The sequence below is a fragment of the Callospermophilus lateralis genome, chromosome 5, assembly GCF_048772815.1.
Source record: "Callospermophilus lateralis isolate mCalLat2 chromosome 5, mCalLat2.hap1, whole genome shotgun sequence".
In the NCBI taxonomy this organism is placed as follows: Eukaryota; Metazoa; Chordata; class Mammalia; order Rodentia; family Sciuridae; genus Callospermophilus; species Callospermophilus lateralis.
In genome coordinates, this window is record NC_135309.1 from 72,890,819 (window position 1) to 72,914,302 (window position 23,484).

At 45.0% G+C, this 23,484-nt stretch overlaps 1 protein-coding gene across 1 annotated transcript; it reads left to right on the plus strand.

The window, feature by feature from the left end:
• Positions 1–7,222: 7,222 nt before the first annotated feature.
• On the plus strand, positions 7,223–19,046 carry Hbegf (heparin binding EGF like growth factor). Its single transcript, XM_076855971.2, has 6 exons — positions 7,223–7,507; positions 7,706–7,879; positions 10,450–10,627; positions 16,239–16,394; positions 17,179–17,269; positions 17,634–19,046. The coding sequence occupies exons 1-5, from the start codon at positions 7,462–7,464 to the stop codon at positions 17,249–17,251; spliced, it is 627 nt and encodes a 208-aa protein (XP_076712086.1). The 5' UTR covers positions 7,223–7,461; the 3' UTR covers positions 17,252–17,269; positions 17,634–19,046.
• The last annotated feature ends 4,438 nt before the right edge of the window (positions 19,047–23,484 follow it).

Consider the following 23,484-nt stretch of genomic DNA (forward strand, 5'->3'; position numbering starts at 1 on the left):
AAGTGTGCTGTGTAGTTGAGCAGTTCTGGATGTGGGCTGGAATCCAAAGACTGGGTTCTTATTCTGGATCAACCACAGATTTATTGGGTCTGTCCTTGACAAAGCCCTTCTCTCTGAGCCTCAGTTTTCCTGTATGTACACAGAGCGAGTTAGTAGATGATTTCCAGGCTTCAAAGCATACCTTTATCCTATGCACTGATCTGGGCCCTGTGGAGAAGGAGTAACCTCACAAACAGGCTGCCTGGTTGAATCTTGGTTGTGGTCACTTTCTAATAAATGGAGGAAATATCTTTGCTGAACCTGAGTTTTTCTTATGAGCAAAAGGGAAGTAAATAATAAAGGTACCCATAGACTGGAGTGATAGAGCATTTTCCTAGCAGGTGCAAGGCCCTGGCTCCAAGCCCAGTATGACAAAAATAAAGTCCCCACTTTGTAGGCTTTATTAAATGAAAGAATGCATGCAAAATAGGCCTCACAGTAAACACACAAAAAAGGAGGCCATTATTATCATACAATAATAGTCTAGAGAATATTCACTCTAGAGTGGGGAGGAAAGGAACTTCCAGGTACTAAAATGCTGATTATGTTCAACCACTATTCCAGCCACATTATTTCATGTAACCCTTACAAAAAAGTTTTTAATAAACTTTAAAAAAAATTGTGTGTGTGTGTGTGGGGGGGTGCTGGAGATAGGACCACCAGGCAAGTATTCTACCCTTCAGCCATACCCCCAAACTCCTATTAAAAAAAAAAAACAAACTTTGTGGGTCTAGATATGTTCACAAGAAATTGCAAAAATTAACTGAGAGGTCCCCAGCTGGTACCTTTTTATTTAGGTTCCCTCAATGGTAACATGCTTCATGACAATAGTACAATATCAAAACCAGAAAAGTGACATGGGTAAAATACCTATCAGATTTCACCAGTTTCTACATATAATGTTTGTGTTTGTGTATATGTGTAGGTTTTTTGTTTGTTTATTTTTTGGCAATGCCAAGGATTGAACCTGAGGCCTCACACTTGCTAAATGCTTTACCACTGAGCTACACTTTCAGTCCATGTGTATAGTTTTATGAAATTTTATCTCATGTATAGATTCATCCACAACAAGCTAGGCAAAGTGATCAGTGAAATAGCCTGTTGCTTATACTTACACAGACTTACCTGGAGTATAATAGCTGTAAATACTGACTGATGAAGGTATGTTGTATCGGCAACTTGACATTATCAAAATGAACAATTCTCACTAATTTCCTTCCTGGAAAAGTCAGTGTAAAAATCTTTATATTTTTGTATAAATTAGAGATGGTTCTAGGTTCAAGTAATCATAATCAAGTTTTTCAGCAGTATGTGTGTTCAACAGGACACTCAAAAGTAATATGAAAAGTGGGGCTATTCTTAATTATGCTAGTCTGAATCCCTTTTCTCTCAAATGCCTAAGAACTTTCCAGTTGGTGACAATCAAAAACTCTATCACAAATTCCCAGAATGTCCCCTAGGGGACAGTATCTCTTCCTTTGCAAATCATTGTCTTAGACCAACCCTCAGTTATGAAAGAGCAACTGGTTGTTAAATTGTTAAAGTGCAGCTCTGTGACTGCATTTCTAAGAACTGAACTTACATATTTCTGGTACAGAGTATGATGTGATTGCATTCCAAAGTTAAGCACTGGAAAGATTACCAAAAGTACTAACCTGTTTTTATAGAGTTTTGCATCTTGCTAAGCACTTCAAAGATGCTATCTCCTTCAATTGTCACAAGAACATCCCCTAAGAAGATTGTTATTCTCCAACTTACAGATGAGGAAGCTGAGTCACAGAGAAAAAGGTTATCATGCTTTGTAGATCAGGCACTGTAGATTGTCATAGAATTGTCTCTTCCCCCTTTTTGGCAGTGCTAGGGGTCAAATTCTGGTCCTTGAGCATGCTAGGCAAGCAGCTCTACCTCTAGCTACATCTCAGCTCTAAGCAAGCCTTTTGACAGCAACATGACAGAAAACAATTCATGAAAGACAACATTGGCCAGTTCCTGATTATAACATGATCGTTTCAACTTTTTTTTTTCTTTTTGAGGTAGTGGAGATTGAACCTAAGGGTACTCTGTCACCAAGCTACATCCTAGCCTTATTTATTTATTTATTTATTTATTTATTGGTGATTGAGCTCAGGGACACTGGATCTTGCTGAGTTCCTGGGCTGACCTCAAACTGATGATCCTCCTGTCTCAGCCTCCTGGGGATTACAGGTGTGTGCTGTTGCTTCTGGTACAACCCTTTCTCTCTCTCTCCTCTCTCTCTCTCTCTCTCTCTCTCTCTCTCTCTCTCTCTCTCTCTCTCTCCTCTCTCTCTTTCATCTAAGGAATCTGAGGCTTGTGTGGTGAGGGAGGAATCACTTGCCCCCTCTCTGCTGGTAGAGAGTTATCTGTGTTAGGGGATGGCCAAAGAGCAAAGTTCTGTGTCTGGAGATGTTAATCTCTAAAAGTCAAAGAAACAGGCCTGAAAACAGAGAAGAATGGCAGGGAATTCAGCACATTATAAATGTCCCTTTCCTTGAAATCTTATGGAGATAACAAGAATTCCTGACACCCGCCCCCCTCCAAAAGGCTTCTCATTACATCATTCATTCCTATTCTTCATTCCATTCAAATGGATCCTGGCTCCAAACAGTCACATATTAGAACCTGTCCATCCAAACATGGAGAACACTGTCGAGGTGCCCCCAGACAGTACAAGGAGGTACAAGGGAACGCCAATAAGCAGACCTGAGTTCTAATCCAAATGCACCCCCCAAACTTCCTGATCAGTGGGCTCAAGGTGAGAGAAGCCAGCCTGTCAAGGAGCAATGATCCCTCACCCTGACCTTCCAAGTTTGGGTAACTCTGGCCTTAAGGTGACCTGAAGTATCCCCAATGGAGGCTCCCTCCTTTAGCCCTCTTCCCAACACAGCTTTGGGGCTGCTTAAGACTCATTTCTCCTAGTCAGAGTGGAAGAAAAAAGCACTTGAACGCGCCCCCCCAACTCATCCATTTACACCCATGCTTCTCCCAGCTTTGAGCTGGAATCGCTTTCTTGGGGTAGCATTTCCAAAACTCTGGTTAGCCTTGCAGTTCCACCATCTCATTGATAAGCATGTCCATCTCCCAGAAGGGACCTCATCATCTCTGAGAACAGCCCATGGTAAAGCAGAAATTTTATTCAAGTTACAACTTGAAAAGAAAAAAGAAAGAAGGAAGGAAGGAATTTGTTCATAGTAACAGCTGTCATTGAGTTAGTACCTGTTATGTGTCAGGCATCATATTCGAAGTTATGCACATCTGATCTGATTTAATCATCACAAGACCTCACAATAATAACTAATATTATAATTTTCACAGGAGCAAACTGTGGATATAAAAAAAAATTGAATAACATGTTCAAAGTTAGAAAACCAGAACCCAAACTTTAATCCACATCTACTCGACTCTCTCAAGAGTGTATGTATTTCACTAGCTGCCCTGCTGCCCTACCTAATCCTCCTTGCAGCCTAGGGAGGTGGAGATTCTTATCATAATGCTCCAGGACAGATGAAGGGCAGAACCTCAGTAAAGCTGATGATGTTACATCCACAGAAGTGGAAAGGAGGATGCCCTCTTCTTATTCATTTACTCAAATGATGCTGAGCTGAAGAGCAGAAGCCCTGGTAAAAAAAGAGAAATGCAAACTGAGTCTGTAATGCTCACTAGCTGGTTCACCCTGGACTGTTACCTCTTTTACCTTCAATACTTTACAATGGGGATGTTGAAAATAAGTATCTGCTCTTGGGCTCTTGTGAGCATCAAGCAAGATAAAGCAGGTGAAGCATTAAGCACCTGAGAGCTGTCATTACTCAAGGTTCCTTTGCCTCCGCTTCAGAGGTTCAGGTTTCATCTAGATGTTTGACATGTTATCCTGATTAATTATGCAGACCCATGATTCTGTACCTGGCTGGTGTCAGGATTACATGTCTGTCATGCAAATGCTTGGACCTTGGCCCAGAGATTTTTATTCAGAAGGACTAGGGTAGAGCCTGGGCCTTTTCATCTTACTACATTTCTAAGTAATTCTGGTGCACAGCCAGGTTTTGGGGGACCAATTCTATCATAGACATCTCAGCCACAGTGGGGAAGGAACTCTGGCTGGTTTTCTCTCCACATCCCTTTTCCGCTTTCTTGTCACCACCAGCAACTTTTCTCCCAGGTCCTCTGCACTGGCTTGTGAGAGCTTTCTCCAGATCCAGGACTCTGTGGCCTGGCAGTGATTCAGCTGCAGTCAGAATCCTGGGGAGCCTGCTTTTCCAAAGCCTGGGAACGTAGGAGGGGCTGGGAAACAGGATGCCAGGGGTTCTGCTCTAGATTTGTCCTCTTTTGACTCACTGGTGGCCAAGGAGCAGTCAGTCTCCAACACTCAGCTGGCTCCTGTTCACAAGACAGTCAAAAGAGGCAGAATTATTAATTTGAACTCTGCTTCCTTAGGATTGTGTCTCTGGCACTTTAACACCATAGTGGATGGGGTAGACCTGGGCACAAAGAAAGAAGGTTTAGAAGAATCTTGCACAACTGTGCTTTTCCATTGAATCTCATTTGGGCAATCAAATCCAGTGTCTACTTGGTATCTAACATCTTCTATTCTCCATCCTAGCCTCTGTTCCAATGTCATCTCCTATCCCTCCCTTTCTGCCCTTTCTTGAACACTCCACACTTGTTTCCACCTCAGAGTCTATGTGCAGTTTGCACAGCTTGGAGTGCTTTGGTCACGGAAGATACAAGTCTGGTTCCTTCTTATTCAGACCTCAGCTTCACGTCCCCAGCTCAGAGAAGGCTTTGCTAATCCATCATCAAATCTAAGAAGTCATCCTGGGCATTGGAACACATCATACCATAGCACACACATCACTTTAACTTTCATCTTAGCACTAATCACTACAGAATATATTTTTCCTTGTTTGTTTACTTAATGAGTTGCTTGTTGCCTATAGAATGTAAGCTCCGTGAAAGCAGGTTCTCAGCAGTTTTATTTTCTGCTGTGTTCCCAATTCCTGGAAAGTGTTCAGTGATTGTAGAATGAGTTAATGAGGTTGCCCAGCATGAATTGTGATGATTTGTGTGTGTGTGTGTGTATGTGTGTGTGTGTGTAAACATCTAAGATTCTGAGAAGGGAAGTGACTACCCCAAATTCAATTCAGTCATTTCATCTTTTTTTTCCAGGCGCTTCCTATAAAATCTGGCTGACACACAAACCTAGCTGGGGTGAGGCTTCCAGGTATGATGAAAACTTGGAGTTGCCCCACGAACGAGGCTGAATCTGATGTGGGGGTGAGAAGGCGGAAGGACAGAGCATGCCAAGGGAGAGGCAGGCTGGGACAGGAGAGCAGGGTGTGAACAGCGGGTGGGGGGGAAAGGGGTGATTTGGCTATGTGTCAGGAAGTGTTTCCCTCCACCCTCCCCTGGGGAGAGCCCTGACCCCTAGGTGGCTCTGTTTGGGGGAAGCAGGTGGTCAGGCAGCTACTGAGGGAAGATGAAGGTGTGGCCTGGGCGGTCACCATCTGCTGAGGTCCTAGGCTCATACTGATCACCCAAAGGAATAATCCCACAGTGGCTTTTGGCCAAATAGGTGATAGGTGAGCTTCCACCTAAAACCTGCTCAACTATAACTTGAAGACTCAAAGCTGTCCTAGGAACCAGCAAGGGGCCTGGGAAGGGAGAGAAAATGACCACTGAAGAAATAGTGTTGTCAAAGTTGAATGCTTAGTGATAACAACAACAATAATAATAATAGTTTCTATTTATTGAGAGCTTATAATTTACCTGGCACTGTACTAACTGCTTTATATGTGTTCCCTCATTGGATCCTCAAAAGGCTCTCTACAAATAGGCTGTACTATTATTGATGTTATTCCCATTCAAGAGATGTGGAAACTGAGGCTCAATCAGGTAGGTATTTTGTCCAAGGTCATACCGTAAATAGCATAGGCAAGATTCAAACCCAAGTCTGTAATGATTCCAGTGTACTATGAAAACCTAGGCCTGGAGAGGGTTGCTGGGGCAAGTTAAGAGGATAGAGCCAGACTGACCCCTGCAAAGGTGGGGGTGGGGAAGGAGAGTGGGGTAGACGGTGTATAAATAGAAGGCCTGTTTTTATCCCTACACACGCTCAATCAGGCAAGTGCTCTATCTGGCACAATTTAAGGGCTCTGAATGCCAACCCAGCCCTGTGTCAACCAACTCCCTTCCCAGCACGTCTCTGGGAGCTGAAATGCCTACTGAGAGAGTCATTTCTTTGGGTCAAGACATTGACTCCAAAAGACCCCTGTAAAAATACATGGGTTAGAAGAGAAACATCAATCTCTTGGCACCTGTTGAACATAGCAGTCTAGGTTAGCCAGCTGGGTGCTATGAGAAGGAGGCTCGTTTTTGTTGTTGTTTTGGGGGAAGGAAAAGGCAAGGAAAAGTATAAGGTTTTGTTTTGTAATCTGTCTCTTTCTGATTCCAGAAGCCTGGGAATTATAATCCAAAATTCAAAAATCCTAAACTAGACTATCCCCTGGGGGAAAAGCTGGGGCGAAGCAGGGGTGGGGATGAGTGAGGGGAGAGCCACTCCAGCGTCTGAAAGACTAACTTCCTTTGCTTTTGCTGGATTGACAACAAGTGCCTGCAACTTTAACTAGGTGGCCACTTGGCTCATGAGACCGGCGGGCATTCATATACCTAATTTTTAATTTTTAAATGATGAATGAATTGTTATTTACTATTTGCCAAAAAAAAAAAAAAAAAAAAAAAGGTGGGCTTCTGAAACGCAGAAGGTGATACAGGTGGAGACCTCTGATAGGGGCAGGGAAGGCCCATAGAACCAGGCCCAGACAGCTCTCAATTCAACAGTCACAAGGCTGAAGAGCGCCAGGCGGATGAGGAAAGGTAGAAACTGGTCCCTGCCACCTGCCGGTCAGCAGCCCTACCCACAGGCCCTGGTTGCCCTGGCCTGGTCCCAAAAAATGTGAGAGCCGCCGGGTCCCCCCGCCCCCTTCCCCGCCGAGCCCGCAGGGTCGGGGGCTGCTCTGTCGGCGCCTCCAGCCGGGCTCGCTTCCCGGCGCGGGAGGGGAGAGGGAGGGGGCGGCGCCGGGCGGGGCGGAGCTCCGGCGCCTCCGGGAGCCTTATTCCCGGCCGCGCGCTGGGAGCGCTCAGTCTGCCCCGGGAGCTGCACGCAGCACGCGGCTCGTCGGCCTGACAGAGGTGCAGGGGCTCAAGCGGACAGTGGACTGACTGTGAGCAGACAGTCGCTCAGCGGCTGCGTGCTGTGAGCGGGTCCCAGCTAGGCTTGCACCAGAGGCGGGCAGCACACGGTGCCCGGGGGAATCTCCTGCGCTCTGCCGCCTGGCTCCGGTGCCGGTGCCCGGTGGCCGCCGCCTCCAAAGTGATTGCTGCCTTGCCGTCCTCACCGGGTTCGGGACCATGAAGCTGCTGCCGTCGGTAGTGCTGAAGATCTTTCTGGCTGCAGGTAAGAAGACTGCTAACGCCCCCGGAGATCGGGGGGATGGGGACGCTGTGCTGGGGGCACAGGGGAAGGTCGCTGCAGCGCCCCCGAAGCGGGCCACTTGGTGGGGCCCGTGCGCCCTAGCGGGCGGGCGTCGATATCGGTGCATGGTGGCTCGGGGTCTAGGTGGGGGTCTGATGCGGCCTCGCCCCTCGCTCGCAGTGTTCTCGGCGTTAGTGACTGGCGAAAGCCTGGAGCGGCTACGGAGAGGGCTGGCGGCTGGAACCAGCAACCCGGACCCTCCCACTGCATCTACGGAGCAGCTGCTACCCACGGGAGGCGATCGGGCCCGAGAAGTCCTGGACTTGGAAGAGACAGATCTGGACCTTTTCAAAGGTGGGTGTGAGGGCCGCCCAACCTTGGACCTCCGTGGGCAGTTGAAGAATAAGAGGTTCTGAGATTCATGCTGTTGAGTATTCCTGTGGGTTGAGGGTTATTGATGGAGGACCCCAAGGAAAAGCTGATGGCCTGAGAGGGGATTGGTGGTCCTGGAATATAGGTCTTGCTGACTGTCATTTTTTACTTTGGATCTCACCTGTCTGGGTTGCTGCCCTTCTGGATACTTTGGGGCTAATTGAACAGGCAGGTTGTCCTCTGAGATAAGTTGAGTGGTAGGAAAAAGGCATTCTTGAGATGCTTTCCCCAGAGTTCCCATGTGAAAAAGGGCACAAATCCTCCTTCCCACATCTGGTGACTATTGTGTGTAAAATAGAGATAACAGCCAGGTGTTATGGGCCATGCCTATAATCCCCACCACTCAGGAGGCTGAGGCAAGAAAATCACAAGTTAGAGGTCAGCCTTATTTATTTAGAGAGATCCTGTCTCAAAAAATTAAAAAGGACTGGAGATGTAGCTCAATGGTAAAGAGCCCCTGGGTTCAATCCCAAGGGGGTGGGCGGCGGGGGGGAGAGAGAGAGAGAGAGAGAACAAATGTGGAGATATCTAGGCACATATCAAGTTTGCAGTATTACTCTCCCACACCCACCTGTCTCCAGGTTGAGGAAACAGGGGAATGGAGTACTCTTTGCCTCTCTAGGTGAGGCCAGCATCTTTGGGGAAGGTTATGAATGGTGAGCCCTGGGGTCTTAGAAGGCTATATTGAAATGCTGGGTGACTACAAGTGCTATCAAACCTTGGAGATTTCCTAACCACCTTGAATTCCTGAGTAGACTCCAAAAGGGGAAGGACCATATGAGTCCCTCCAACCAGCATGTGTACTGAGCTGAACACAGGCATAGGGCAGAGTCCAGAGCCTACTGGCTTCCCTGTCCCTGGCCACCTGCAGTGATTCGTGGGGGTGGAGCAAGGACTAAGCCCTGTGGCCCCAGAATGACTATATTTGGTTGAAAAGAGACCCACCTGATGTAGCCCCACCTACCGATTAGTTGTTCTTCTCCTTCCTCACCCAGAGTTTCCCTTGGGAAATTCTATCCTTTTTATAAATCAGGAGTCTGCTCCAAAGCTGAGCCTGGGCTCCCACACTTCATCCTCTCTCACTGACATTCTGGGGTCACCCATTGCCTGATCAGCCTGGATTCTCCTGGCTCTCTTAGGCTGGGCAGGGCTGGGCTGGGCAGTGACTCACCTCCCACCCACATGGCTGCTCCTCATACCTCTGCAGACCTGACTCACTGCTCCCTGTCCTCAGCAGGAGCCTGGCTGTCACCCTGCCATTCTCTCCCTCTCCTTTCTGATTGACATGGCCCTCCTGACTTGCTTTCCCTACAGACCTGGTCACTGGGTTCCTCTGACCACCTGCCTCATCTTCTGAGTTCTGAATGGCCCTGGGACTGGACTAGAGATCACAATTCTAATCCCAATCCTGCATGATCTTGGGCAAGTCACTGCTGTTTGAGATCTCAAGATTTTCATCTTAAAAATGGAAAGCCATGATATTCATTGAAGTCATTTCCAGCTTGAGGATTTTAGGTGTGCAGTTTAATGTATTATGCCTACCTTTCTGCCAGACACAGACTATAGCTATGGACAGTAGACATCTTTTTCCTACTGGGAACAAGGGTCAGAAAGAAGCTGGCATCAGACCCCTGGGCTAGTTTTGGGAGTAGCCCATGGCCAATTCTAGCTGGATGTCTGGGTGAGGTCATTTTTCCCCTAGTCCTCAAAGCCTGGAAAGAAGGGGGGAGTTGTCATTGTTCCAGTCCCTTCTGGATAATTCCTTGCTTTTCATCTCTCCACCCCTTGTACACATTGTACCCACCATCCCATAGCACTATAGACAGGACATTTGGGGATAAATGTAAATAGATCTTTGGGAAAGTGGGTAAGTTACAAAGAATATTCAAAAGGGTAAATATTTTGCTCAAAGCAAGGCCCTTTACCAGGGATGACTTGTTTGCTGTTCTCAAACCAAGATCTATCCCGAGCTCATGGTTGTCTCATACTATTAGGAACTCCAAAGGGGGTTACCTGAAGACATACACATTTTTCTTATTAGGACCTCCCACCCCTAAAGCATCAAAGTATTCAAAAGCGATTTTTTTGTCTGTGACACTCCCTTCCTGCGAGTGGGTCACTGAGTGTAGCAATAAGGAAGTGAAGCTGATTGAAGGCCAAAGAGAGTGAAATAGGTGTCAGGAAGTCAAAGATGGGAGTGGAAGGTGGACAGTGGTGTGGGTGAAGTTGATAGTATTGCCCAGTGAACTGCAGTTACTAGAGGATCCAGCATTCCTTGGAATATACTGTACCCCCTATTTTGTCCTGAGGTTTCCTCTTTCTGGTGGTTCTACCCAGTCTTCCTTCAGCCCTTGGGAGGCACTGAGCCCAGAGTCCTTCCCAGGCCTGTGTGCCCAGATGGGATCAAAGAGAATATATTCCTTCCAAATGTGGTGCTGTTCTGATCTTCCCTGGAAGAATCAAAGGCTTAATAGGGTGCCTTTCTCCTACAGTTGCTTTCTCCTCCAAGCCACAAGCTCTGGCCACACCAAGCAAAGAGGAGCATGGGAAAAAAAAGAAGAAAGGCAAGGGGTTAGGGAAGAAGAGAGACCCCTGTCTTCGGAAGTACAAGGACTTCTGCATACATGGAGAATGCAAATATTTAAAGGAACTTCGGGCTCCATCGTGCATGTAAGTGTCCCTTCACAGGGTAGAATCCTGTCAGCCACGTGGCTATTCCTCGTTGTCACTGTTCCTTGAATTCATAATTTCACACAGTTTCTTTTCAACCTCTGGGCGGAAGTTGGGAGGAAGGGAAATATTTTTAGTCAGCGGAAGTCACCCCCCCACCACTACCAAAGAGGATGCAATTTCCTGTGGTGTGGTTTTGTGACGCTCTTGAATCCTTGGGGACATTTCCTGCTTGCCCAGAAATGAGCATGTGGCTAAGAGAACTGGCACCTGGAAGCAGGTTCTTCATTCCTGCCTCATGCCCCACTCTAGAAGTGAGAAGCCAGTAGGAAACACGGCAGAGCAGGTTCTTGGGTGGACTGGGGCTCCTGCAGGCAGGTATGAGGTGCATTTGGTCACATGCTGTGTCTCAGGTTTGTGTGCACATGACTGAGCAAATGTGGGTTGATTTTAAGGCATGGCAGGACGATACAGAGAGGAGTCATCATGGGAGAGTTGAAGCTTCTCCTCCCTTCTTTCTCACACCAGTAAGGAACAGGAGGTAGGGGACATGGAAAGTATTGACCTTAGGCCACAGTGGTGGGAGAACTCTTCCTTTGTGCAGGATTAACAGGAAATGGAACCCAACCCAGCAGGCATCCAGCCTCTAGTCTGGCAGCATCATCCCTTCCTTGGGCAGGCATGTGGGTGGAGAGGCCATGAGTTCCTTAGGCTCTCTGAAACCAAACCCAGCAAGTCACTGTTTTGGCAACCCCTCAGGATGACAACACTACCACGCTCTCTGGCAGGCATAATGTTGCCACTGTGCCTGAGGCCTGCACCCAATGTTAGGCTGCAAATATCTACTCTTTTGCCCGTGAAGAGGCAGACTCTGGGGGTCTTATGACCGGGAGATGCTGAACAGGCCAGAACACTGTTGTATGTATGCCTTCTCCCATTCTGTCAAGAAGGCTGACTACCTGTTGTCTCTTCTACCTGTAATTGATCCCTTAACTTTTAAAAGCTTCCTTGTCCTATCTGATCACATATAGCAGAGCTGCCCCATATTTGGCAGTTAACATACAGACCCATCATTTCCCATCATGTCCACAGTCACTGTGTCCTTTCTTATAACATCCTTATAAGAAGCTTTTATTGGGGAAGAGTGTTTAAGAGTGGCATAGACAGTCACCATATTATCCTTCCCATTGTCTCAGGACAGATAGGAAATGTTTCTTAAATTTGTAAAACAGCATCATTGGCACAGGGTGGAGATGGTGCTTCTGAGGGTAGTCAAGATGCACTGAGGCCAGGAATCTGTTTGGGCCAAATTGGTCCAGGGCTTTTTGGTGGATAGATGTGGAGCTTAGATAGAAGCTCAGCTGAGAATTCTTATAAGACTGCTTCCCTGGAGAGTAGGGCTCAACTGACCACCTAAGCTCAGAAAACTGATAAGTGTGCCCAGGGCCAACTTCCCTTTGGCTTAGGGATAGTGATGACAGTTATAATGATGCCGTCTTTCCTTTATCCCAGATCTTCAGTAATTATCTATGAGTTAAGCCTAACAGGTGTGTTGAGCACCTACTTGGTACCAGGCATCATCCTAGGGGATAGGGAGATGTGGTCTTCCTGGATTTTCAAAAGCTTTCTGCAGGGAAGGCAGGACTTGTTATCAACTTGAAAAATGAGGAAACTGTAGCCAGTAAGTTGGAAGTCATTTGCATGAGAGCAATAGTTAAAAAAGTGGATGGAAACAGGACAGGGTCTCAGGTGCCTCATTCCTAGTACAGCATGATTTTCATGCTCCCAGGCTGCACTAGGTGTTGGCTTTCATCCTTCTTTTCTATTACCTTTGTCCTGGCAGAGTTTGAGCAGGGTTTTATACAGGGCAGCTGTTGTCTTAGAGGACTCTTAGGCTTTTGCTAGTCTAAGAGCATAGTAATTTGACTTGAAGACTTTATGTTAGTTTGCTGGGCAGATTTTCATGGGGTGGATTCTGTGTCCAGTGTGGCTGCCTCTTGTCTTCATCCCTTGGTACTCAGGATAGCAGGTCGCAGTAAGAAGTCACAGACTTTATTGTTTGGGGCATCAACATTGCACATTTACATTTGTGGCTTCTCCTCTGCTCCAGACCCAGGAACCACCATCCAGGGTGTGTCCAGGCTGCCACGGTGAGCTGCAGGCTAGCTGGCTTCCTAAACCAGCCCTCTGCAGCCACCACGAACAGGAAAACCTTTCTGTGTCACCAGCCAAAAGTTGCCCTCAAAGAGTAGTTTCCTGGGGCTCCTGACTGGCTGCTGACCCAGAAATTGGCTGCAGAGTTTCCTGTGGCTGGAGGAAATCTGGTGGTTGGACTAGGGAGGACTCTGAGCTGGAAGAGAAGTAGGCCTGGGGCCTTTGCTTATCCACACACACACATCTTGGCCCAGATGCTGAGAAGGAATGGAGGAATGGTGAACCCCCTTCTCTTGGCTGTGTCTGACTCAGGTGCCCCATTCTACCAGATATGGGCAGTACCCTCTACAGTCCAATTTTGTAATAACGCACACATATTTGGGGCCTGGCTTTTTATTAAGTGTTCTTACCCATATTATTTCCTTTTATTTTTTTTCCACAAAGTTCTAGTGAGGTGGGCATTTATTATTCAAAGCTTGGAAAAGTAGTGTGACTTTATCAAGATCACCTGGCTAGAAATGGTAGCAGAACTAGTCTGGAACTCACGTATTCTAAGTCTCCTCCATCAAAAGGTGTCCCTTCTACCTCTTCAGGTAGAGAAATCCAATGTGAATGATGTCTCTGACCCTAGACCATTCTTGATTTTGCTGTAATGCAGGTTCTGAAATGGGTCACAGACATGGGGAGGAGGAACATGTTCTATTTTCATGGGCACAGGTTCTGGGTAGGACATTCGATCTTGCCCCCACCCTAGGATGCTTGGAATGTACTCAACCCCCTCCTTCCCTAGTAGATTCCTAGTAGTTGGCTGCAAAGGGAAGGGGAGGTGGGTAATATTAGGATGTTTACATTATTATCCTTTTGACTCAGGGTGGAGGTGGAAGGATTATGTAACTGAATTGCGGGACTCTGAGGCCAAGCTTTATTTCTATCATCTGAGTAACTACCTGTGGGGTTTGGATGATGGACTGGAAGTACAAAACAGACTCAAGTTCAGTCCCCACCCCCAACAGAATATAATCTCTATGGTCATTTAGACTGCTGAATTGAATCCATTCACTATTTAATAGTTATTTAATAGAAGTTATGCCTCAGTTCCTTCATCTTTAACATAGGGAGAGTAACTCTCATTTCACAGAGATGGTTTTAAAATTAAATGAGGGCTGGGGATATGGCTCAGTAATAGAGTGTCTAGCACAGATGAGGTCTCATAGTAAGGCTTTAATAGTTTACTATTTATTATTAAAGCTATGAATAAAAAAATAATAATAACAGGAGCAGGGTCAGACAGCCCCAGGGACTTTTCAGATATCTATTTCCTTAGGATTACTTGCATTGTTCAGAGTGGAAACAATCAATCAGGTGTGCTGGTGCACACCTATAATCCCAGCTGAAGCTGAGGCAGGAGGATGTCAGGTTCCAGGCCAGCCTTAGCAACTTAGTGAGACTCTTTCTCAAAATTAAAAATAAATTAAAAGGACTGGGAAAGAAGTTCAGTGGAAAAGTGCCCCTGGGTTCTGTCCTCAGCACATTTTTTAGGGGGGTTCAATCCCCCCCAACCCCGCAAAATGAAGAGAATCATGAATTTGGGATTTGCTAAGAGTGATTTTTGACTTGGCTCTGTGTTTCCTAGTTGTGAGATTTGGCAAATCAGTTAACCTCTCTGCCTGCTAATTCCTGCATACAGGTGATTTTCCAGGGATACCCTTGGAAACTTTTTCCATGTCTTGGTAGTTTGGGGGTCATTAATGTTTTTTTGTTTCTGTTTTTGTTTTTTCCTAGCTAGGCTAATGGGATAGAGGCATGGAGAAGCCAGGCAAGCCACTGTGTACTGTTCTGTGTGGATGGTTGTCCTGATCTACATTTTCCCTACAGTGAGGTGGTTCCTTAGAGCATCCAGGAGGAGCTAGGACAGAGAGCAGGGAAGGACAGGAAGGCAGGGTCAGGGATGTAGCACAACCCAGCCTGACCCCTCTGCCACTGCCAAAGACAGTGATACTCAGGGCAGAAAGCAGCAAGAAGACACAGAGCTCCTGGTTTGGGGTGATGAGACATTTATGCTCCTTCATCTGAGGCCCTCTGTGGTTCCTCTTTGCCTCAGATCTGCTTCTTGAATCTTCCCTGGTGAATTGTCAGCAGGAAGAAGGGCTTCCTCACTCTGAAGCACCAAATACACTCCTTCCTTCCCAGAGAAGGTACAGCTTAGAAGAGGGGGCCTCCAGCTTCTCAGTGCTTCCTTCAGCAGCTAGTGGCTTAATGTTCCTGGACTGTTAGTGCCATTGCACCCCCTGACTAGCAGGTGGGCAACTGTGGGGTATGAGTAGACGGCATGCTGAGTTCAGACAATTCACACCCATGCTTCTATCCTATTGTGAGCTTGGAAAGCCACTAAACCTTTCTGTAGAGTGGGGCTCCCACCTACATCAAAGGACCTCTGGGGTGTTCAGATAAAGGAAGGGATGTGAATGTGCTTCATTAACTCTGAGCACTTCCAAGTCTTCCTAAAAGCTTCAAGGAAATGCTTTGTGTTATAAGAGGCAGTTGCCACATGATTTATTTCTTGAGTAGAGCCAAGGAATTGTTTCTGACATTCTTTTATGCTCTGGCAGGGCAGCTGGGCAGGAAGATGTTATCTTGGTTTGTTTGCTTTGTCCTGTGATGGAGGAGGCCTGAAAGCCTAGTATTCAGAGGCCAAAGGCTCCTAGGTTGTGTCCTGCACCCAGGGGGAGCTGGGAGTTAAATGAAGAAAGGGAGAAAAATGACTCCTGGCAAAGGAATAGGCCTATTAATAGGCTGGGCAGTGGTGGGGAGGGACTGGATGCTGGAAGCATTGATGGGCAAGGCTGGGTTTATTTCTGGGTCAGAATGTTGAGGGGCCTCGCTGAGGGAGTGATACTGAATCCCCTCAACTCAACCCATGAGCCGTTGTGCCCAAGTCCTCTTAAGTGGCCTGAGCACACATGTAATAAATCTGCCACACGTGGAATACATCTAAACTGAGAACTTCAAATCCTCAATTCTTCCTGCCTGGAGCAGGACTCTAGGTCAGAAACCAGAGGGATTGGTGAAGATAAGGTGCCATATGGGGGAAATGCTATGAAACATTCAGAGGAGATTTTCCAGAATATTCTACTAAAGGAGCAGTATAGAAAAAGGGCAGATGGGCTGGTGTTGTGGCTCAGCGGTAGAGCACTCGCCTAGCATGTGTGAGGCCCTGGGTTCGATCTTCAGCATCACATAAAAATAAATAAATAAAATAAAGGTATTGCATCCAATTACAACTAAAAAAAAATATTAAAAAAGAAAAGAAAAAGGGCAGAGCTCATGGGCAAGGATTGACAGGCTAAGGGTGTGAGGAATGGGGTTTGGCTTAGGTAGTTGGGCCATTGCAGGGACGGCAAGAAAAGAGAGAGGAGACAAATCACTAACCCCATCTCCTTGTTCTTTCCTAAACCAGCTGTCACCCAGGCTACCATGGAGAACGGTGCCATGGGCTGAGCCTCCCGGTGGAGAATCGCTTGTATACATATGATCACACTACTATTCTGGCTGTGGTGGCCGTGGTGCTGTCGTCTGTTTGTCTGCTTGTCATTGTGGGACTTCTCATGTTTAGGTGAGTGATGGGGGGCCCTGTTTCTGTAAATCACTCCTCCTCTTCCTCTTATTGGACCTTCTAACTGATGATCACATGAACCCTGTTCTTATGCCCACAGATCCTGGGATAGTTCCTGGGTGCAGGTTCTCCAAAAAAATCTCTTGTCTCAGGCTTGATATAAAGCCAGTGCCCAGACCAGGGTAACACTTACCAGGTCATGGCAGGTTCTATACCTCAAAGGAGTTTGTTTCCTACCTCTGTGGCCTGGTAACTCACCCATAGAGCTACCTCTTCACGTATTTCTTTGTCTTATCTCTGTTCTTTGATGACATTGGTATGTGGTTTGGTAGTAAGGGTATAGGTGGAACTATTAGTCTGTCCTTGCAATTCTGAGGTACCTGGGCCTTGGGCCAAAACACCAATCCAGATATGTTGTAGGTTGGGGGAGACCTTCCACACACACTCTGCCTGTTTTCAAGCAATGCAACTTATCCATAGTGAGACTTGTAATGTTACCTGTCTTTCTGAGAATTGTAGTCTTTTAGTGGTTGTACACTGTCTTCCTGCCTATAAGGCTATTATGAGGTTCAAACAAGTGAGGTGAAAACTCTTTGTAAAATGTAGCCTGCTGTTAAAGACAGGCATCCTCAGGACAGCTGGGCTTTGACCAGAGTTGTGTGGGGCTGCCACACCCTTTGGGCTTTTCTAAATAATGGAAGGAGCCTCTGTGGCAGAGTTATTTGGAAGGACCTGCTCTTTGTCATAGCAGGCAAAGCTTGCTCACAAATATTCTCTTCCTCAGGTACCACAGGAGAGGAGGTTATGATGTAGAAAATGAAGAGAAAGTGAAGTTGGGCATGACTAATTCCCACTGAGTGAGACCTGTGCTTAAGGTAATGGTTCATCCTTTGTCCCTGGCAGCATCAAGGAATTAAGGCATGCATGGGTCTTGGGTCCATTTCAATAAGTGTTGACTTTTCTTGACTAGGGGTTGGGGGACAGCCTAATGTAGAATCAGGGTCCCATTGCAGAATTGTTTTCAAAAAGACTGTTGGTAAGTCATTGCCAGTTAGGATGAAAGTTATTAGAGACATACCCAAGAAAGATACCTGAGAAAAAACAGTTTCTCCCACCCTTGGCACCTCTCTTCCTTCCCTTCGTAGATGATCTGCTGCACTTCTTAAGACTGAACATAGGAGACTCCTAAGACCTCTTTAGATGGGAGCTGGCTTTAAATGTTTTTGCCTTGTGTTTTAGGAATCTGTGGGGGATGGCTCCCTCTGAGAAGACACAAGTTCTCTGCAAACTCTGCAGAGGGAAAGGACTTCTCAACTAGCCATGAAGACTTCTTTGTCCCCAGTTGCTATCTCTATTGGGCCTCCCATCATTGCTTTGCCAAAATACCAGAGCCTTCAAGTGCCAAACAGAATATATCCAGTGGGATCTGGATCAGAAGAAAGTAAAAGTGATCAAAAGAAAAGCAAAAGCAAGGAAACTTCAGGCCCTTCTGATTCCCTTCTACCAAATCCACTTCCCCCATCAGTTTGTTTAGACACTTATTCTGGATTAAGATGCCAGTTAAATTCCATATGCTCCAGGATCTTTGACTGAAAAAGGAAGAAGGAGAGGAAGAAGGAAAGTTTTATGGACTGGAAGAAAGCAATGAAGATTGAGAAGCCATGTACTCAATAGCCACCAAGGGATCTGCTATTTGGACCCTCCAGCGCTGGATTTGATGAGCTAACTGTGAAATGCCACAAGCCCGAGAACTCTGAATTTTGGGACTTCTGCCCAGATGAAAAAATAACAACTATTTTTTTTTTGTTATTGTTTGTTTGTAAAATGCCTCTTAAATTATATATTTATTTTGTTCTATGTATGTTAATTTATTTAGTTTTTAACAACCTAACAATAATATTTCAAGTGCCTAGACTGTTACTTTGGCCATGTTCTGACCCTCTTTCTTGCATCCCCATCATCTGGCTCAATGCCACACTCTCGTAGCAAATCTGAGATGGTTCTGTGACCCATCTGTAGTAATTTATTGTCTGTCCACATTTCTGAAGATCTCCCAGTTTCACTGTGCCCCAGGGATGTTCTGTATGGTCGGGATGTAGGGGTTAACTCGGTCAGTCCACTCTATGAGTTGGACTACAGTCTTGCCTAGGCAACTTTGTCTACCGTTTGTGTTTTTGCAAGCCCAAGGTGCTGATATCAACGTGTAACAGAAAACAGTGTTTCCCTGTGTTCTCTCCCTGCCACATCTCAGAAGAGATCAAGCATCTATGCCTACAGCTTTCCTGTACCCTCATCCTTAGCCCTGGACCTACAGAGCAGGGACCCACTCCCTTGTGTCAAGACATTTCTCTTACTCCTGCCATTCTTCTGGTGCTACTCCATGCAGGGGTCAGTGCAGCAGAGGACAGTATAGAGAAAGTATTAGCAAAGAAAAAGGCTGAGGAGGAACAGGGAACGTTGGAGTTGATTTTTCTTGGTAATTGATTACCTACCAATTACTATAGAGAAAGTTGATGGTGGGGAAGGCTTTTGGGTAACCCCACCTATCTCACCAAAACTACAAAGGTATGCTGTATGGTCCCTTCTGGAAGTTTCTGGTGCCATTTCTGAACTGTTACAACCTGTATTTCCAAACATGGTTCATATTTATACTTTGCAATCCAAATAAAGATAATCCTTACTCTGTAGTCTGCTTGTTTTAACTGGGAACTAGTTTAACATAAGTATTTTTATATTTTTTGCTGCCCTTTTGATTTAATACAGGGTCTTGCTAAGTTTGTGATCCTTTTGCCTCAGCTTCTTAAGTAGTTGAGATTATAGGTGTCTACCACCACATCCAGCTAACATTGCTTTATATTTCTCCATAACTCTAATCACTACTAACACATTTATTGTCCATCAGTTCTACTAGAATGTTGGCTGAGGATGTGGCTCAGTGGTAGAGTGCTCACCTAGCATGCATGAGCCCTGGGTTCAATCCCCAGCATCACATGCACACACACACTCAAAAGCCTGCTAGAATGTTAACTCCCAAAGAGTAGTAGTGCATATATTGTTTCAGTCTGATTCTTAAATAATATGACTGAGTTGTAGGCATTCAATCTTTGTTAGACGGATAAATGAATATAAGAAACAATTAAAATCCAATCCAAGGCCAGCAAATAGGTAGATGTAATCCAACACTGCTCTGAAAGTGGTTAAGTTTAGAGAGGGGCTGCTATTGGGGAGGGTGAATTGGATGACAGGATGAAAGTGGAATTTGGGGCCCATCATGTGGCATGGTGTCCTGGTGGACTGAAAGCAAACAGATCCACTGGGAAACCATTGGACAAATGCCTCTGGACTGCCCCTCCTTAACTTCATCCTTTTCCCTTGGAGAGTTGTGACATTCTGAAGTGTCTCCAGGGGGCCACACAGAGATCTTAAATATACTTCGAATATCCTTTTAGAACTTTGGGTAGCAGTAACTACCACAGCTGAACATATGACTTTATATCCAGCAATTCCACTCCTAAATATATATATAAAAGAGAAATGAGTATATATGTTTACCAAAAAACATGTAAAAGTGTCATATTATCATAACTTACAATAACCAAAAACTGAAAATTACCCAAATACCCATCAGTATTTGATGTGAAATGAATAAGTTGTGGTAGATCTAGACAATGGTACTAAATAGCAATACAGATGAATCTCACAAATTGAAAGAAATAAGCCCAATAAAAATAAGGACTTCTGTATGATTCCATTTATATAAAACTTAAAAACAGGCAAAACTGAGGCTGAGGTTGTGGCTCAGTGGTAGAGTGCTTGCCTGACATATGTGAGGCACTGGGTTGGATTCTCAGCACCACATACAAATAAATAAAATAAAGGTCCATTGACAACTAAAAACTATTTAAAAAAAAAAAAAAGACAGGCAAAACTAATCTATGGTGAAAGAAATCAGAAAGGAGCTACCAGCTGGGATTGGTAATGACTGGAAGGAACCTCCGATGTTTTGAAAGTTTTTCTGAGACTGGTGTTCACTTTGAGAAAATTCACCAAGTATAACTCATGCATTTTTCTGTACGAATTGTACTTCAATAAAAAGATTTTGAAAAACTTGGACAGGGATTTCTTTTGCTATTTCATTCTGTTTAGTTCTATAAAGAACCAACATCTGACTTTAGTAGTCAGAAAGAATAGTAAAGATGTCAGAAATAACTATGGAGAAGAGAGTTTCTTTGAACTCTCTGTGGGGCTCCCTTTCCTGCTTCCAAGCTTCTAGTCTCAAGCCCCTACATTTGGCTGGGCTTTTTCCAGCAAGCTTTGTTTTTCCAGCTAATGTTTCCTTAGGGCTTCCTGCCTTTCAGATGCTCTCTCCTACTGTCCCTGTTGCTGATAGAAGTTCCCTTGGAGGTCCTCTAGGCTTCTTATTGTTAATACAGTGGCCCTGAAGCCTCTGATCCTGCAGTCACTTCTCAAGATTGGATGCCAGAAGAAACAGACCCCTTAATTTTGCAAAACATCTATCTTTTCTTCATGGGCTCCCCTTTTAGCCTTCTTTGAGATACTTTCTCTTATAACGGTCATAATAATCACTACTAGGTTAATAAGTATTTAACATTCACAGAGTGCTTACTACATATGGGCACTGGACTGTACACTTCACAGGCAATATCTCATTTATAACTCACTTTGTCCTAGGAGGTAGGTGTTCTTGCTATACCTGTGATGTAGATAATTGAGGCTGAGAGATGTTATGTCATATGAAAAAGATGTTAAGTGGTAAAGGCAGAATGTAACCCAGAAAATCTAACCCCCAGGCTTGTACACTAACCACCAAGTTACACTCCTAAGTGAATTCTGGTCAGACTGTTTTTTTCTTCTTCCCATATCCAGGAATAATATAGTAAAGAAATCATAAGAAAAAGATTTAGTGAGTAACCCCTTTGAGCACAAGAATTTCTTCTCCTGCCCTTAATGTATAGATTCATAAAAGATGGTCTTAGTAGGGTGCAGCAGAAGGAATAGGAATGCAGGCTGACCCAACTTGGGCCCAAGTCCAGGCTCCACTGTTTATTTGTGAAGTACCTTCACACATGATAGCTAGCCCCTCTAAACTGTCCCTCAGGCACTTGCTAAGTGCTGAGTAAATGTTGGTTATCTGAATTGTCCAAGGAACTAATGAGTGGCACATCTGGGAGTGAAACCCAGGCCTTTGATTGTCAGTTCACCATTCTTTCCTTAGAAGGAAACAATGCTTTTCAATCACTGTTTCACATTTTAATGTTAACTTCAGTTTCAAAGGAGCCCTAAAAAGTCTTAATAAGTATTTGTGGATTTAAGCAGCCATGGAACAACAAACTCTGTCCAAATATATCACTTCAAATCTGCTGGCCTGAAATTCTTCTCTTTGTCAACAATGCCTGAAATTCAAGCTTCCTCTTTGAGAATGCTAATACTCCTGGGAATAGCTATGCGTTAAGAGGCTGACATTCTTTGCTGGTGTAATTCATTTTAGCTTCATTCATTTAGCAAATATTTGTGGAGCCCTCCCTATCACCTTCCAAATGAGATCCCCATTCTGAAGGAGGAGAGTTGGGGGAGAAAAGAAGTCATTTGGGGGCAAGGATATTTATTTATTTTTTTTTATTTAAAAAACAATTGGGTACTTAATTGTAAGGCATGGTGGTTTGAACTGTAATCCTAGCTACTGGAGAAACTGAGGCAGGAGGATTTCAAGTTCAAGGTCAGCTTGGGCAAATTAGCAAGACCCTGTCTCAAAAATTAAAAGCGGGGGGAGAGAGAGAGAAAAGAAAAGGGTTAGGGAGGGGTTGGGGGTGTAGCTCAGTGCTAGATTTCTTGCATAGCATGCATGAGGCCCTGGGTTTGATTCTTAGCACCACATAAAAACAAATAAACAAAATAAAAGTATTGTGTCCATCTAAAACTTAAAAAAATTTTTTAAAAGGTTGGGGATATAGTTCAGAGAATCCCTAATATAGGGGGGAAAAGCACTTAAAATGTGCCAAGTACTATTCTTGTCACTAGAGAATCAGCCTTTTGTTCAATGAAAAACACTGATGCATGAACCAACCATACATGCATAAAGAAAGTAACAGACTTCAGAAATAAGTACACACACACACACACACACACACACACACACACACACCAGTGATGTTCTGGCATCAGAGGGGTCGGTTATGTAGGTGGGACAGTTATATAGGTGGGACAGTTATATAGGACAGTTATGTAGGTGGTTACCTCCCTGAGGAGGTAACATCTGACCTAAAACAAGCAGGGATCAGTCATGTGAAGGCCTGAGACAAAAACAAGCTTAGTATGCATGAGACAGAAAGGAGCTCCTGGAGCTACAGCATGCTTACCAGAGCTTGAGAGGGAGGCAAGGACCAGATCACAAGGAGTCTTGTAAAACAATTTGGAAACCAATGGAGCACTCTGAGCAGGGGAGTTACATGATTTGCTATATGTTTCAGAAATATGACTCTACTAGGTAGAGAAGGAGTTCTAGGAAACAAAAGTTGAAGAAGCAAGACAATTAGGAGTCTATTGTATTGTAAGAAGCGATGGTGGCCAGGTTTAGAGTAGTAGCAGAGGAGATGGTAAGGAATGATCAGATTTGGGATATATTCTACAGAAATGAGCTCTAAGACATACTGATGGAATGAATGTGGTTGTGTGGAAAAGAGAGGAACAAAGTATGGCTTCTTGGATTTTAGCCTGAGCAACTGAGTAAAGGATGATGCTTTAATCAATATGGGGAAAAAGCAAGTTCAAGGGGTCATGGAAATCAAGAGTTTTTTGTTTGCTTGTTTTTTAGATGTGCTAAGTTCATGTAGGGTGAAAGAGGGCAGTGAAAATAAGGGCGATGTAGGGAGGATTTAAAAAAATAAATAAAAAAAGAGGCACCAGGTGCAGTGGTACACGCCTGTAATCCCAGCAGCTGAGGAGGCTGAGGCGGGAGCATTGCAAGTTCAAAGCAAGCCTCAGCAACTTAGCAAGGTTGTGAGCAATTTGGTAAGACCCTGTCTCCAAATAAAATATAAAAAAGGACTGGTGATGGGCTGGGGTTGTAGCT

Excerpts from the sequence above, each read along its gene's own strand:
- Hbegf (XM_076855971.2), top strand. The coding sequence starts at position 7,462 with ATGAAGCTGCTGCCGTCGGTAGTGCTGAAGATCTTTCTGGCTGCAG. Across the intron at positions 7,880-10,449 it reads AGATCTGGACCTTTTCAAAG|TTGCTTTCTCCTCCAAGCCA; the intron begins GTGGGTGTGAGG and ends TTTCTCCTACAG. Across the intron at positions 10,628-16,238 it reads CTTCGGGCTCCATCGTGCAT|CTGTCACCCAGGCTACCATG; the intron begins GTAAGTGTCCCT and ends TTCCTAAACCAG.